This window comes from Vanessa tameamea, chromosome 15 (genome assembly GCF_037043105.1).
Source record: "Vanessa tameamea isolate UH-Manoa-2023 chromosome 15, ilVanTame1 primary haplotype, whole genome shotgun sequence".
NCBI lineage: Eukaryota > Metazoa > Arthropoda > Insecta > Lepidoptera > Nymphalidae > Vanessa > Vanessa tameamea.
In genome coordinates, this window is record NC_087323.1 from 10,603,650 (window position 1) to 10,621,915 (window position 18,266).

General features: G+C 33.5%; 1 protein-coding gene across 1 annotated transcript; it reads left to right on the top strand.

Moving 5' to 3' along the window:
• The first annotated feature begins 176 nt into the window (after nucleotides 1–176).
• LOC113402106 (uncharacterized protein) lies at nucleotides 177–6,398 on the top strand. Its single transcript, XM_026642224.2, has 9 exons — nucleotides 177–369; nucleotides 711–975; nucleotides 1,281–1,505; nucleotides 2,139–2,311; nucleotides 2,589–2,777; nucleotides 2,969–3,152; nucleotides 4,387–4,587; nucleotides 5,105–5,214; nucleotides 5,988–6,398. Exons 2-9 carry the CDS (start codon nucleotides 933–935, stop codon nucleotides 6,348–6,350), a joined length of 1,488 nt encoding a protein of 495 aa, XP_026498009.2. The 5' UTR covers nucleotides 177–369; nucleotides 711–932; the 3' UTR covers nucleotides 6,351–6,398.
• The last annotated feature ends 11,868 nt before the right edge of the window (nucleotides 6,399–18,266 follow it).

The following is an 18,266-nucleotide window of genomic DNA, read 5'->3' on the forward strand; positions in this document are numbered from 1 at the left end:
TGTAAATATAACCTATCGAAGAAACGCAGTTATCAAAATTTATGTAAAGATAACTATGACTACATTTTTAGTCCAATTCTATGAAAGAATATTCATTCAAATAAATTGATTATTTTCTACGTAAACAATTTATCAATAACATTTATTAAGTTATATGCTATCGTTATACTAGATACTAAGAACAGAATACAATTTAATAAATGGCTGAGGAAACCGATTTCAATGATGTTCTTGAAAATATATTTTTAAGTGAGAATACGCAGTGTGAATTAAGTTATGAGGAAGGTTATAAAGTCGGCAGCGAAGCAGGAAATCCAGAGGGCTACCACCTAGGTTATCACAGAGGTGCGGAATTAGGGAGAGAACTTGGTAAATAAATTATTTTATATTCTTGGTTTAATTTAAATTAACAAAATATAAAGAAGGAAATAATAAATCTAGGAAATTAATAATTACTTTTAACAATGGGCTCTTCAATTTATTATTATATGTTATTCTGTACAGTATCTAATGAAAGGACTTAGGGTATCAAGGATGTTTTTTGTTACTATAAAGTGTTCATAAAATTGTACTACATAGGCTACTACTTAAACCAAGGTATTGAGGTGTGGATGTTTTTTTAATTAGGAGCAATGTAATGCAATTTAGGAGTTAAATAAATGATAACTCACAGATTATCTATATAAAGATTCTAAAAATTGATTTTTCAGGTCACTATCTAGGCATAGTTTCATACCATATAGAAAACAGAGATAAACCAGAAGTACAATATTCAGAAAAGATTGTGAAGCAATTAGAAAAAGTTAAAGAACTTATTGATACATTCCCACTTGAAAATTCAGAAGATCAAGACATTCTTGGCCTTGCGGACACTATTAGAGCACAATATAAGAAAGCTTGTGCACTTTTAAAGATATCATCAGTCAATCCTTATGGTGCTGACGTATCTTTTTAAAAACCTAAACATTTTCAAATGTGAGTTACATATTTTATTAATATGTGATCTAACAGTCTTAACAATTGTAAATAATTTATTTATAAAAGATTTCATATGATGTCATAATCTGTGAGAAAGAACTGGACCATACTGTGTAGAAATAATCCAACATACAGAATATTAATAAAAGTCAGGGTAACTGTCACTATAAAATTGGTTTTTTCTTTTAAGTGTTTAATAAACTTTTATTACTATTTTTGCAGGTTGGAACATTTGTTCACAATATTATCGAAGTAAAAACTTTTTGAAAAGAAAATTTTTAATTAAATTTATATTATTTCAGCTAAAGCCAACATGGAAAATGCATTCAAACTTCGTCAGCAACTTGACAGCATAATAACTTATCTCTCACCTTTGTTGCCACTCGCAAATTGTCATATGGTGGAATTTTTCACTCACAACCATTGGGATAACCTGTTACCATCAGACTTAAAACAATATTTAGATAACCAAGAATTGAATGACGCTACTGATCAGTTCTGGAAATGTGCTAAGGGGGAACAAGATGGTTGGTATGTCTTAATTTAACTAATTTAGTCTTTTTTCATCAAATATTAACTAAGAAATCAATTGGTTTTATTACGTTTTTTTTAACAATTTCAATTTTAAAATCTCACTTGATATATTATCTGTGACTTTGGTGTTACTAAATATGTACTGATTTGTATGATGTACAATTTATTATATTATAATTATATAAAAATAAATTAGATAATGTACTGTAATATAAATATATAAAAACATCTTCATTATTATTACATATATTTAGTGACCCAGTGGTAGTTTTACTTAATATAGTTTTATAAAATGACGATTCAAAAGTGCTTGTAAATGCCTACTTGAATAAAGTTTATTTTATTCAAATACAACCTCCGTGGTCGAGTTGTGTGTACACCGGTTTTTATGGGTACGCCACTCCAAGGTTCCGGGTTCGATTCCCGGCCAAGTCGATGTAGAAAAAGTTCATTAGTTTTCTATGTTGTCTTGGGTCTGAGTATTTGTGGTACCGTCGTTACTTCTGATTTTCCATAAAACAAGTGCTTTAGTTACTTACATTGGGATCAGAGTAATGTATGTGATGTTGTCCAATATTTATTTATTTAATCATTATTTTATCTCTTTTAATAAATATTCTTTTTAGACAAAAATGAGCTAAGAAATTGGGTGCTCAATTGCCAATCTCACAGTGTAAGCTTGAACAATGACTACTGCATTTCAAGAACACAACTTCAAGAGAAGATTAAATCATGGGGAGGAGATATTAAACCGGAAATACGGATTAAAGAATTCATGACCAGCAAGAAGAGCTACGAAGTAAGTAAAATATCAAAATAAGTGTTCCTTATTGAAACAATTATTATTCATTTGTAATAAAATGCTGTTCTACGGTCTTGTAGTGATCGCACGGGATCGCTTTCGCATGCTATCGTGACGTCTTGTCGATACGATACCCTGAGCATGTCTGCCATCTATTTGCCTCAGTATATTTTGCTTCTCCAGATCAAACCTTGAAGGACGCAAAGCATGTCCAAAAAACTTAGCTTTTGCATAGAAAGAAATGTGCCGTTCACTTTATAAAATATTGTTTCAGGTTCAAACTATGTCGAATCTTGTTGCATCACTCTTCAGTGCAAGTGGTTCAACCCATTGCGTTGAAGCTGGTGGTGGTAGGGGACACCTTCCTGTTGCATTAACCCTGGCCTACCATCTGCCTAGTTTGACGGTGGATTGTGATCATCGCACTATCACTAATGCTGAAAACAGGGTTAAGATCATACAGGTAATTCAAACATTTTTACATATAATACATAACGACGGTAAATGAGGACCTCATTATCAGAAAGACATCGCAGCAAACTCCAATTAAATTTAACTCTTTTAAAATCGTTAATTCTCTTTTTATATTTTTGATAATTCTTTTATTTTTTTAATGACGGCTGTCAACCCATAACCCACTCACATGGTCCCCAGAAACAATGGCATGCAATAGCAAAGAAGATAAAAGACGGCAGCGAAGAGAGTATTTCGGAAAGCATCAACTCCGATTTGCATCGATTTGCGTCCGCTTTCATCACAGAGCACACCGATCTAGCAGCGATCCTGAGAGAAAAGTTTCCAGAACATTCCGACACTGATATAAGGCTACTTTTAACCGGTAAGTGAGCAATTGTATTTAACTTGCCGATATATAAAACAGCATTTTTCCATATATTAGAAGATAAAGAAATCATATCTTCTACTATAAGAGTTAACTCATAAAATAAGATGCCTCATTAGCATCTGCCTCATATCGTTACGGCACCCACTGTGTTAAGCACGGCACAGTACCAGCCTGTTAATTTCCCGCTGCTGGGCCAAGGCCTCCTCTCCCTTTGAGGAGAAGGTTTGGAGCATATTCCACCACGCTGCTCCGGTGCGTGTTGCTGGATACACATGTGGCAGAATTTCGTTGAAATTAGTCACATACAGGTTTCCTCACGATTCCTTCACCGCCGAACACGAGATGAATTATAAACACAAATTAAGCACATGAAAATTCAGTGGTGCTTGACTGACTTTGAACCCGCAGTCCTCGCTTAAGATACTCGCGTTCTAGCCATCAACCGGCCCATCTCATTGCGGCAGCATTGTTAGGCTAATACTCTGACGGTCTGTTTCGAATACCCATTATTGTTGTTAGCTTAATATTTTTGTTTAGTTTTATCTAAGTGTTCTTTTATTTTTGTAAAATTGTCGTCTTATTGAAAAAAAAGCATCTGGTGTTATTACCAAGTGACAACTTAATTATTAAAATGATTACAAGTGACAGATATGGATGCCAGAGATGCAATGAAGCATAAAACATGAAAATGATACATATTCCATTTTCATGTATCAGCGAATTCAGTGGGAAATCACGAAAGGTGCGGTGTCCCGAGATCATTTAGTTGGCAGAAGTTACTGCGCAACATAGCCTATTCCAATGGAAGTAGGAAAAAAGATAAACAAACCATAGATTTGCATATATTGCACACCACTAAGAGTTAATGATTAATATATCTTTATTTACAATACAACACTGCCGCACTTAATTACATATTTCCGTTTTAATTTTACTTCCAAAATTCCGATAACAGTTTCGTCGACGTTCAAAACGCCATTTTTTCGCAAATCCATAGAGAACATCGTAGATTGATCAAACTCTCGACCGATGATATCGCGTCAATTTGCTGTCAAATGTTGTTTATTCGGCTTTTTTTCTGTTATGGTTGGAATAGAGTGTAAGTTACATAGGAACAAAAATATGTTATTGTGTGCATAGTGTCAGTCGGGACTACCAACCCACTGTCCCGGTGCGATGGTCTCCTAGCGACATCTCAATAGTGCTGACAATCGGTGCACACACACAGGGCTGCACACCTGCGGCAACCTGGGCCCGGCGTCGCTGCGTATCCTGTCGTCCCGCTCGCACGTCAGCGCCGCGCTCACCGTGCCGTGCTGCTACCACCTGCTGCACGAGGACACCGACCACCAGCTCGTGGACGTGTTCCAGCGGGACCGGGGACCCGTAGCCTCGGGACGCGGGTTCCCCATGGCGGAACATTTGAGAGGTATCGTGAAGATTTAGGTCATATTTATATTATTAATAATATTTTAAATGAACTAAAAAAGCCCATCTCTTTTTTTTATTATTAGAAATAACAAGTTAAAAAGAAGTATATGTCTCTGATTAGATATTATCTACTAGCAAACCTCCCTGCGTGCAGTTTATTAATAAATAAAATGATATGGTATAAACTTAACTTATATCCTTATAGCACTCAGATATAATGTAGCCTACTGTAATCTACCAGTGAAAACAAAATTGGAATTGGTTCATTGGTTCAGGAGATTACCCCCCACGTACAAACGAACAAGTATTACATGTTTATAATAGAACACATAGTACACATACAAACATTATTTGACAGTACAGTGATAAGATATATGAGTCTGAAGACTACTTTATCACTATATCTATGTTCCTCCATTTTATATATTTTTTAATTGTTTTATTTTTTTTTTTTTCTGAAAACATGTTCACGATCTATAAATACTATTGAAAATGATTATTATTTTATTTCCTAGGATATAATATAGGTCGTAACGCCCGAATGCTCGCCGCTCAGTCGATAGATCGCGTCGTCCACTACCGACAGCTGCCCGATAAGAGTCTGCTGTACCGAGCTGTGCTTCAGGTAAGTCAAATATATCAATTAATTTTTTTATCGCTTCATGATTAGCTGGATAGCTGTTCGCTGGCCGTTATATAAAATGTTTTTTTATTTTTATGGCATTGATTGGCGGACGAGCATATGGGCCACCTGATGGTAAGTGGTCATCACCGCCCATAGACAAAGGCACTGTAAGAAATATTAACCATTCCTTACATCACCTATGCGCCACCAACATTGGGAACTAAGATGTTATGTCCCTTGTGCCTGTGATTACACTGGCTCACTCACCCTTCTAACCGGAACACAACTATACAGATTACTGTTATTTGGCGGTAGAATATCTGATGAGTGGGTGGTACCTACCCAGACGGGCTTGCACAAAGCCCTACCACCAAGTAAAATGTATCGACGGAATTAAATAATATTAATATTATTTATAGCTTATAAGCATCTATGAACGACTCCGTTGATTGGTCATAGACTACCATACGTTCCATAGTGAGTCACGTGATTACCGCAGAAATAAGTAAACCCGAGCCTCTGTGTCAGGCGATCGTGCGTTTTTTTGTTTTTATATGTTTTACGCTACAAGGTATTAGCTGAACCTGCGCGAAATTTATGAAACACAAACTTATAACACCGGTTTTACCGCTTAGGGGTGAAGTTTCGTAAAATAATATAAGGAACCTACCTGGCTAATTTCATGTTTGTAGGTGTTAGATAACGAACAGAACAGAACAGCTAATATTAGTAACTTCATACGAAACACGTGACATGAATATTTTATTTTGCAGGTAATCATCAAAACTCATTTACCTGACTTACCTTTGTCGGAAGGGAAGTTGAAGGGAGTAGGAGCGAAGTGTAAAGATTTCAAAGAATATTTCAAAACGGCAGACGAAATTCTCAAACTTGGTCTCTATGATAACTTACCTGATACTTACCTGATGGATTTAGGTGAAAATATGAATTGCCAGTGGAAAAAAATCGTTCTGTTTTACCTTGTAAGGTTATGTTTGGCGCAAGTTATTGAGAGTGTTATTTTGTTAGATAGATTATTGTATTTATATGAGAATGGTTTTGAAAAGGTTTATTTGGTGAAATTGTTTGACCCCGTACTGTCGCCGCGATGTCATGGTATAGTATTTGTAAGATGATTATATTTATAAATACATGTTTTATACAATAAAAGTTGAAATTATTAATATTGTTTTAATTAACCCTATTATTTGAGGGAAATATTTTTTCGGCCGCCACCAAACTCTGGCAGTAAAATATTATCATCCTCCTCCAACAATCCTATCAAAGAAGGCGTACATATAAACAAATTTTATATTTTATGCGATTTGCTAGGTCGGCTATATTATGCATAAAAATAGTTGCTTTATATAAATTTATTAATAACACAACACAAAAAAATCCGTAGAGCAATCACCACGGATTTTTTTCCCTCAAATGTTCCCCCATGTTGAATATCAGATTCAAGATCTCGATCAGTGATGTATTATGATGAGTAAAAAGGGGAGTTACTACCTCAAAATCCGGCGCACTCACGATGCACACGTTGCGGTCCACACGAGAACGGAAGTACGTCACACGTCAAAATCATACCAAGGACAAATATCAACGTTTCAATGATGCATTATTCCTAAATACGCTGCACCACTACAACAAATAAGAACAGACTTATTCGCGTTCAACTAATCTTGGAAAAGCATGATTTTATTGCTAATTAAAAGTAAAAAAAATGTATTCTTTGAAACATAAACATTAAAATAAACCAAACGTGTATTAATTTTTTCCTTTAGATTCTTACGTAATAAATATTATTATAATAAACAGGGGGGAGGGTGTCGGCCTATTCTTATTTTTTCTTATAGTAGGGGATATAGGGGGAGGGGGTCAAAAACAAGCGAAAATAGTCTTACGTAATAAATGAATGGCTCCTAACTTTAAACGGTATTTTCGAAAATATTACAAGATTTTTATTGAAATAAACGTTTGGGAAATACATTTTTAGAAATTCATTTACTTTACTAGTTTCAGTTTTCACTGTTACTGTTTGTCTGTTGCTCTTTCACAGCCAAACTACTGAACCGAATTTCATATTATGAAGCAGGCTTGTACTCCAAGAAGGACATAGGCTTCTTTATTATGCCTAAAACCCCACACGCGAGCGAAGCAACGGACGTCTAGAATGATAAAAATATGATTAATAGTACCGACACTGGATACCTAAGGGATGCAAATTCAAGTCCACGTCGCAATTTTTAAAAGTAATCGGTATCCAAGTAACGGACGAAGAAATCTTACAAGTTCAGTTGAATCATGAAGAATTATGTGAAACTTTTTGATTAAAAATGAAGACTGCATTAAAAAACTTTTATTTCTTGAAAATTATTTTCTTAAAATGATTTTATGACGATCTAGCTTTAGAACCAGGCACCGTGTTCCTGTTCGATTAGCACAACGATCGAGTTGCCTTTCGGTCGAAATTGGATCCGAATATACTTAATCAAAATTGTATGGTAGCATACGGTCCGCGGTTACATTCAAGTAAAGGTTTATTTTTGTGAGGAATGTTCAAAGATCGGAATATAATCGTGAACGTATCATAAACGTTCCCGATTAAGTTTGTAGAATTTTCCCCAATTACATAAAGTTTAGTAGGCAGAAATTAAATCTAAATAAAATCATTCGTAGACAATCAGTATTTATTACATAATATAAAGAGATATCCACGAATCCCAGCGACAGACCTACAACAATGTCACCATAGTCAGGACTAGGAGCGCGAGGCTCAGGCGAGGAATAAACGAGTGTTCCTCACGCCGTTGTAGCGATCACAAGACACATGTCTATGTCTACTACAAGGACGATGTTGATGACGCAATAGACAAATAAGTACATCAACCGGGCGTTGGATGTTAAAGCGACGAACATCTTAGAGCACAGCCTAAAAATGTCCATCTACCAAAATAGTAAATAAAAAAAATAAGTCACTGAGGGTCACGTCATTGGAGCAAAAAAAGGCACGAGCAACTGTGAGCCCGTAGATGTAATTAAATAAATAAATAAAAAGAATATGAAGAGCTTAAATACAAGGAATATCCTGTAAATGTCCTTTTACCTCCGCTGGTGACAAGCGTGCTGGTTCTTTGTATTCCAGATAATCAAAGACTCCTTCAACCATTCCACAGATCAATCAGATTATCATGTTATATCAAGTAGATTAAAATTGCAATCATTAACTACACGTCGCTTCATAGTGTGCAAACATAATTTTATTATGAACGGTAGAAAATACAAGAACTATAAGGAAAAATCTAAACCTCAATTTTAAAATGATAAATCAGAAAATATCATTATAATAATACATGTTTAATGAGACAACTTCCCTTGAAAGCGCATTTCCAAGAAAGACCATATTCTGTACTATGAGAATTTTTCCAGTTTTTTATTTGTCAGCCTATCACGTATCACATTACAGTCGCTTCTATCTCGACTTCGTTTCAGTCTGTCAGTTTTATAAGTTAAATCATTTAGCTTAAAGTTATATCTATTTATACAATAAATAACATCTTATATGTTAATAGCATAATCCGATTTTTGTCCCAGTGATTATGGCACGATAGCTGGACATAAATAATCGGTTATGGTCTCATTTTGAAGAGTTCCAGTCTGCAGTAGATGTGCAGAAACTTAAAGAGTTACGATTTGACAAAGAATTAATTTTAGAGAGCGGAAAGTTACTGGCCATTTAGGGAAAAGTATCTACTACAGCTGTATAAGAAAAAAAAGTTAATTATTTTCACACATTACAAAATCCAATTCTAAATGAACTAAAGATATTAAAAATTTCATTTAAATAAGGTTTTATAATTTTGGCGCCAAATGTAGAAGAGTGACTTGCAGTTTACAATGAAATGAAATCAAAATAATAATTGGTTCAATCATAGGTTTCGAAATTCCTAAAAAAACTTTTGAATAAACGCGAAGTTTCGTGGGAGACCCCCTAGTATTTGGTGAATTGTCAATCAATCTCTTCCAGACAACCCGATCTGCTAAAGAGATTTTTAAAAACACAATCTGGGTAGATGGTTCAGCCATAAACTTACATACTAATACTTAATACATAGGTATATAAATATATACATATATATATATTAACTAATATAATGACTAAAATAATAACCCCAACGACCATAGTGATAGCACTAGGCAAGAAAACTTGGGAGTGCATATTGCAATGGTAGTTGGTATAATATATTACACATATTTTTGCGCACACACTTCTGCATGACCCGACGGGCCGGCAAATCCGACACGGCCGGAACGAGTTCCGACGCAAGACCAATGGCTTACGTGTTTTCCGAGACAAGTGTACACACGTCCAACTTCTAGACGCCTGACAGTTAGTGAGAATTTTTCGACAGAAAAACCAATAACTTTTTATCGGCCCAACTTGGTGTTTAAACTTTGAACCCAGATCTTCAGGATCTGTAGTCTTATATCTAGCCACTAGACCAACGAGGCAGTCAACAATAAACGTAATATGAATAATAATGCCAGCAACGACCGATGCGTCAAAATTGGATAATAAATTGCACCGTGCGAATCCAGGGTGGACCGTTAGTATATATATTAATAGAAGCTTACATTTTCTGATGTGTTTCGGCTGTATATGTATTCTTATCCATTTTTAATAAATTTTATTTGAAAACCCATTTGAAATCTTCACTAATATTTTTATTTTCCCTAGGAAACAATAACGTGACCATGCGTCCCGTTTTGAGTGGGACAGTCCCACATGCCACGTGACTTTCTACAAAAAAACTCCAAAGTCCTCGTAATCACATTTTTATAAAATATGTCACTCCGGAAACCTTATATAGGTTACAAAGGAATTAAAAATATATGATCGGAGATTGGTAAGCGGAACGTCAAATCCTAATCGATTTGGGCGTATTCGGATACGATGGTGGGCAACACTGGGTTGGTTGACAGCTGACGGCTGGGCTTCAATCAAGGGTTGTTGATTGAAGGACTCCCACATTATCCCACATTCCCTTCGTTATACATAATATATAACTTACTACTTATAAATAAGTTTTCATATTAATCGTACTTAATAGTGACTCTTAGAAATATGTCCATATATACACAACGTAATAATTGTTATTATCTAAAAAAATTGTAAGATAGGATAGGTCGGTAGGATCTATGCGAATGCCGCTTTATGAAACTGGATCAGAACGGCACTGAGGTAGAACATAATACTTTTATATCAAACTAACTAACTATTACATAGATACCTTTTATTTCTATTCTCCTGTAATTATTAAAGAAAGCACTTACCTTCAAAGCCATCACGTTTCGTCGCGTCCCGCTGTGATGGTAAAATGATGGTCAGATTAGGAGCGGGGCAATTGTCCAAGGTTTCCTATTTGCCGACCGCTTCACGGTTACAGAGGTAATATAACTCAGCCCCTAGTTTACACTGAAATGTAAAATCATTGCAACTTATAATTTTCTCTTTTATATGTTATCAATTACGAGTGTCATATAAAATTGTTATGCAGGTTTACATCGTTTGCAGCCGTTAAAAGAATGTATTATATAAAATTAAATACTATATACGTAGTTATCAGGTTTCAGTTCTCGAGATCGATAGTAGAGGTACAATTTTTATATACTACTAGTATTTTTATAATCGCATGACAAAAAGAAAGCTTACGGTACTGTTTAATAGTAAAAACCGGGCGGAGAAATCGCTTCGCTCAAAACTCATTGTATTATAATATTAGTTTATATACAGGATTACTGGTAATTCGACGTATTCCCGTTAGGAGGTGATAGGGGTGACTATTTGCGATAATTTTAACCCCCATATGCATAATGCAAAAGTGAACCATTTTTGAGTTTGAGTAAAATATTATTTTGAAGTCGTAAAAGACACATTTTTTGCGCATATATTGCAAACGCTGTCTGAACACTATAAGATAGATCAAAATAATGTACTACAGAATTGTACACCTCAAAAATGTCTACAAAAAAGTCCGCGATGGTATGTGTCTATCTGTAAGTAACCCACAATAACATTTTTTTGTTATTTATTTTTTACCTCAAATATTGGCTAATTTTCCAAGCGATTTTACCCTATACAGCATTCATCCTTATCTAATGAAATACCTTAAATACATTGTTTATTTAATATTGATCTATATGGCCCTTTACAGCATATGATTTAAATGAATATTTTCGAATATATTACAGATTTAAAAATTGCGGAACGTAGCGTTTACCGTGGTACCGGCCGGCCGGGGCGGCGGGAGCGTGCTATAGACGCGTCGGAGGCCGCGGTTCTCCCTGTAGCACTTTGAATTTAGCAGCGATCGGACGCGGTTATTATCGAAGCTCTCTAGCGATTAAAATAACAATCCATACTTCCATACTATATATAATATTATAAATGCGAAAGTAACTTTGTCTGTCTGTCTGTCTGTCTGTCTCGCTTTCACGCCAAAACTACTGGACCGATTTAAATGAAATTTGGTACACAAATAGTCTAGAGCCTGAGAAAGGACATAGGCTAATTTTTATTAGGAAAAAAGTGCTGTAAAAGGTTGAAAAGGGGGATGAAAGGTTGTAAGTTGTTGAAAGTATTGTCATGTTTAGAATTTTTAGAACTAGAAGCATAAAACTTATATTTTAGGCTGTACACTTATAAAATAACATATCATGACACCCACTCAGGAGGGAATTTTGGATATTCTACCCCTAAATGGGTGAAATAGGGGTTGAACGTTCGTATGGAATTTTTAAGTTACAAACATGAAACTTTATTTTTGGGATACTGATTTTAAAAAGGAGTAGATACTTATTTAAGTGTTTCTGCATATTCTACCCCTACGGGAGTGATATAAGGGTTGCAAGTTTGTATAGAAGTCCGTCATTTTTTAAGTTAGAAGCATGAAACTTTATTTATGGGCTACTGATTAAAAATGAGTAGATACGTGTTTAAGCGTTTCTTGATATTCTACCTCTGAGGGGGTGCATTAAGGGATGAAAGTTTTTATGGAAGTCGGTCATTTTTTAAATTAAAAACAAAAAATGTTTTTTGGGATACTGATTAAAAATGAGTAGATACGTAGGTATTTAAGCGTGTCTTGATAAAATATCAAGACACGCTTAAATACGTATCTAAAGGGAAAAAGGCCTAAAGGGAAAAAGTAGGGGTTGACATTTCGTATACAGATTAGTCTGGAAGTCTGACATTTTGAAGGTAGAAGGTCGAAATTTTATTTTTGAGCTACCGATTAATAATGAATTGATTCGCATTTAAGCGTTTCTGGATATTCTACCCTAAGGGCTGAAATACACACCAATGTGGAATACAAAGAGGTATTACATTAACGTAACATTTTAAGTTAATTTGTAAATATATTCATATTCTACGCGGGCAAAGCCGCAGGTAACAGCTTGTATTAAATAAATATCACAATGTAAGACCGTAATTTTATCCGTGTGACGGCTGGCTATAAATATTTCGTTCTTTCAAAATCAAAACCCCTCTCATTAATAAGCTTAAATATCGCTTTCAAGACTCAAGAGAATAATTATTTTGATCATATTTATCAATGAGCCTTCTAAATAAATATAAGTTTTAGCTAGTCACGCTGACGACAGTGCGTAGGCTGTATATGTCATTGTGTAGGCTTTCTAAGTCTTCTATCTCTATATATAAAAAAAATTATATTTTGTCTGCGCATGAGATATTTTTAAAATTTATTTTCACATCTGTGTCGTAGCATTACAGGTACATACGATAATATTCCAGTAAAGTACCAGCCCTTGAATGTCCTACAGCTGGGATAATACCCCCTCCCCCTCCCTTTTGAGGCAAAGGCTTTAAGCTTATTTCAATAAGCAAGTATCATTTAGTAAGTATTTGGAATTTATTATTATCAATATTGAAAACTTGCTTCAATTACTACAATAACTAGGTTACGCTCGCGTGGTCTCCGCCAATATATTTAAAAAAAAAGGTAACTAGACCGAGACCAACAATGATGCAAAGGCATGACCTTAGCTAGAAAAATAAAACAAATTAAAAAACAGCTTAAACTATACGTTCAGATTGAATTACAAACATTAAAATGATTATAATTTTATATTTATAAAATAGTTATATGAAATTTATCTTACTAATATGATATTATATAGCTTCGTATATATTTTTGGACCCTTTAATTACGAAAAGTATTAACAAGAATAAAGTATAAGTAAGTATCAATAAGTAAGTGTAATGCTTCTAAATATTGAATAAAGGAATTTGAGTTTGAAAAAAAAAAGACAACATGGGAGACTTAAATACAAGATATAGGTTATGGAATTTTGACGTCAAAAGGCTTGCCGTCTATCCACCAGCCTTATAATATTTAATTACGAGGTCTTGATCTATTACAGTATTTTTTTAAATAAATGAATTAATTCAAATCTCTTGCGATTTTAACACGTTGATTACTGTATTAAAAAATAAGAAAATACTATTTAATTATATTCAATATTTTTTCTTTCAAACTACCTCACTTTCATTTGTGTAATAAATAATAATAACTTTTTTTTAGCCGATACATATGCCACATAGGCAAAGGCTTCTATAACACTGCTCCAATCCAAGCTGTTCGGTGGACACATATGGCACAATGTTGTCCAACATCAGCCGATTTCTCTTTAGTAAGTTTTCCATTGCATTTTCATTTGTAAAAATATATCTCTTTATTTAATTATACTGTATTAGTATTTGAAATACACAGACTAAAATAGGATCTGAGATGGTATATTGTGTCTGTGACTGTCTTACTCAGTCTTCTAACCGAACAAAACTTAATAAAAACAATGTTAAACGTTTGTAATAAACAGTATATTTAATAAAAGAAAAAAAGCTACGCTCAGTTGAATTGATTGAAGCTAAAAAGAGTAACTTCATGGTGTAATTATGGTTCAGTAAATTTGAGGAATGTGCTTACAAAGATTGATGGATGACATTTACTTAACAATAAAGTAGAATTTCAGAGAAAGATCATCCTTTATGGGAAGGACAGTGTACTTATCCCGTTTTATGTTATCGCTAGAACATAAATACTTAAACTAGTTTTATTAAATTTAATCCATTGATTTTGATCTGATCTTGATCTTATTTTCTTGTATAAAATAGGTAGGCAGACGAGCAAATGGTCCTGATTGTGTGGTCACCACTTCCTGTATATATCGGTAACTTTGGAAATATTAACCAATTCTCGTATATCTAGTCCGCTAACGATATAACAAAGATGTTGTATGCCCCTTGTGTCTAGTTACACTGGCTCACTCACCCTTCAAACTACAGCACGACAATACTAAGTATTGCTACTTGGCAGTAGAACATATGATGAGTGGGTATACCTACACAGAAGGAGTTGCAAAAGGCCCTACCACTAAGTCTTCTGGAAATGTAGATGACAATCTAAAGATATAAGATGACGGTGATGCCCCTCAGCCAGCCCAGTCACGTCGATTCGCAATGAGGATGTGTCATCTGCTTAGGAGATATTATAGGAAGTACCTTATCTATCCCCTTACTCTTACTCTCCGATTGGACGACACGACTGAAGAGATGTCCGGCGTAATATCAGGTTAACTTATTATACAGTTTTAGATGAAACCAAATTTTGACAATATTAAAAAAAAAACAGTTGAATATAACGTTTATACCTCAGAAGGTAAGGTAAGGTTCAATTTAAGTACTGTTTACCAGAGTAAACAGTACTTAAATTAAATAGTATCACTATGTTTTGATTTTATTTTAAATTTCGTACTAAACAATGCTCTACTCCCAACAGGTTTACCAAAAAAATTTTTTTTCTGTAATTTTCTTCTCAATGTTTTGTCATATGAGTGAATACATGTGAAATGTGTATAAACATAGTCACATAGATAAAATACATATATATATATATATTTAAATTACCTTCCTGTAAATCTGCACATTATATATTTGTATATTCGTTTCTTAACCGTAACTTAAAGAATGCATCATTGCTAACGTTTATTGTTATTCAAAACTCCTTCAACGCGACTGAAACGAAAATCGCAATATTTAAATCATTGCAATCCATTCCTTTCATCGCTATCGTTTCCAACAAAATCTATATTTAATTTTATTTCTATTGATCTCAGATGTATATCGGTTTTAATGGTTTTCACTTTCAAGATTAGCACCTCGACTATAGCCTCTGGTGACTGGGGCGCTGGTTATATTTACGCTGAGAGGATCAAATCAAATCAAATCAATTTTATTCAAGTAAACTTCACAAAGAAGCGTTTTTGAATCGTCGTTATTAAAATACTACGACCGTTTCGGAAAGCAGCCTCCAGCGAGAAGATGTGCGAGTTGCACAGTTGCTCTTTTCAAATAAACAGATTTACAATGCTGTTTTTTTACAATAATTAGTGTCATGTGATGGAACCGAGCCTAAATTCAGGCGTTTTTTTTCTAAAAAGTACTGTTTTAATGAATAATAACATTTATTTATTAATTTAGTCTTAATAAGCTTTTTAAATTTTGTAAATGGTAAATTGATTACATTTCCCGGTATCTTATTATATATGCGTATACCATTGCCCAAAAACGTTCTCTGTACCGTATGCAAACGGAAAGTAGGGGTTACAAGTTTATTCTTATTTCTTGTATTAATAGCATTTATATCAGCTTTTTATGGAATACTTTTGAATATTCTTCTGTATAAACATTATATTATCATAAATAAACCATGAAGAGTCCCGACAAATGAGATTTATAAAATAGCTTAGGTACTTACCGTATATGTTTAAATAGTCTACGGACGTCACTATATATACAAAATACCGTCATTCGCCTTCATAAATGTTTTCCCATACCACCTACGAAAACACAACGTCGACGACTAGACATTTTTAGTCCTAGAACAACATCTAAATTTGCCCAGCACCAGAATATTTACTTAGGAGCTTACTTTTTTACTTTATAAAAAAATTAATTAAAAAAATATATTACTGGGTTTAATAGTAATAAACTTACAATATATCTACGGAATCTGCTAATTGATCTAAGCTATAAAGAAACAAAAAACTATCTTTGCATATGACAAACATACACACGCACAAACATAACACACACACATATACTATATTATAGTACACATAAATCAAATCAAATCAAATCAAATCAAAAATCTTTATTCAATATAGAAGTGTTTACACTTGCTTATTGATTGTCAAAAATCTACCACCGGTTCGGAATTTAGCACCTCGGACTTGAGAAGAACCGGCGAAAGAAACTCAGCGGGATATTTTTTTTTTCCAATCCTTAAAAAAAATCAAAAAAATCCTTACCACATCAGTTCGACATATTTTTGTATATTTTTTTCTTTTTCTTTGTAATCTCTTAATATATTTAAACTTAATAATAAGTTTTATAAATGTAAACACTCATGGGAAGTCATTGACCCCTAAGACACGGGGTCTCCTTGTTTAGGGGTACGGGACTTCTTTAATGTATGTAATTTGATGTATCAATAATAAATATATTTGATATTTCGTTTTTAACTGTGACGTACATAATTGTTACTTAAATTTAAAGTTAAATATTTTATTTATAGTAATCCAATAATTTTAGATATAATTCAATGAAGTTATATGATTTTCGCTAAAAAGATCTACATTTACACAATCTAAATTTTTTTTATACCCTTTGTTAAGCATCGATGCACGGTCTACGATGAAGCAAGCTTGCCTAGAAGAAACCTTTTAACTCTAGATTTGAAGAAACCAACATTAATCAAAAATATAAACATATTTTTTGATAAACTACAATAAGATTACCGGGTTACATTTTTCATAGTACATTCAGTTATATTTTTATGTGAAATAGGAATGCCAGGACATGTTATAACTGCCAACTATAGGCATTGGCACTGTTAGAAATATTAACCATTTTTGATATTGCCAATGTACCACCAACCATAGAAACTATCTTGATCTTGCGGTCATTACACTGTATCCCTGTATAATGAAATAATAAGATCCCTACCGGATATGTTTTATATAATTATTTATTTACACAATTTTTATAATGTTGGAGCTTCTTAATACTTATATTTCTCGTATCATCATGAATTGGTTTTTATTATTATATTAAAATAGACGATCCCATAAAATCCAGCTACCTCTTATTTTTAGTTCAAAATTTGTTCGTAGCACGCTCATACACTATGGTTTCACCCTACCTTGCCTGTTATATTATCGCTATATAATATCTTCGCTTCATTATTTTCTATATTATAAAAATTTAATATAATACCTAGTTAATCTAATTTTAACTTACGCACAGACGCTATTTATTACATTGATATTTATAATGTAATATTTATAATTATAAATAATATTCAAATAACAATTTGTGATATGTCCTTCAAATACGAGAGTTTTCGGACTACCTTAGTGTCTTGATCAATATGGGTCAATAAAAATATTGTTCTTTTTTCGAAAATTTAAGTAAAAGTATAAAATAGAAATGTCACCTATGTGGCTGATATCGGTCAGGAGGGCATCGTAAATAGTAAAAGAATAATTACCTAGTTGTGATTACTAATCTGTGTTTATTTTTGTTGTTGTGTTGTTTAAATTAGAAATCACTTGTTGATTTTGAAATGATAAGAGGAAACTATTTCACCGTTTCTAAGATAGCATGTCGCCTTAATAACCCACTTGTTGGAATAACGATAATTTTAAAAACGTCATTCGCGACACTTAAGAGCGTAGTTTGTAAGCGTGGGAATTAATTTTAGAACACACACATAGGTACTTTTCAATAATACAGTTGCATTGTGCAGTGTATCGTACGCATCCCCGGAGATAATTAGTTGCTTGTTTTCGGTGCAACGAATAAATTAAATTTTCATTGCGCGTTCATAACGTAGAATTTATAAAAATACATTTAATTACGAGTAATGTATTAGCTATAAGGTTGTCACTCGCAAACGCAATTATAA

Coding starts and splice junctions, on each gene's coding strand:
- LOC113402106 (XM_026642224.2), top strand. CDS start 933: ATGGTGCTGACGTATCTTTTTAAAAACCTAAACATTTTCAAAT. Junction 976..1,280: donor AAACCTAAACATTTTCAAAT/GTGAGTTACATA, acceptor ATATTATTTCAG/CTAAAGCCAACATGGAAAAT. Junction 5,215..5,987: donor TGTACCGAGCTGTGCTTCAG/GTAAGTCAAATA, acceptor TTTATTTTGCAG/GTAATCATCAAAACTCATTT.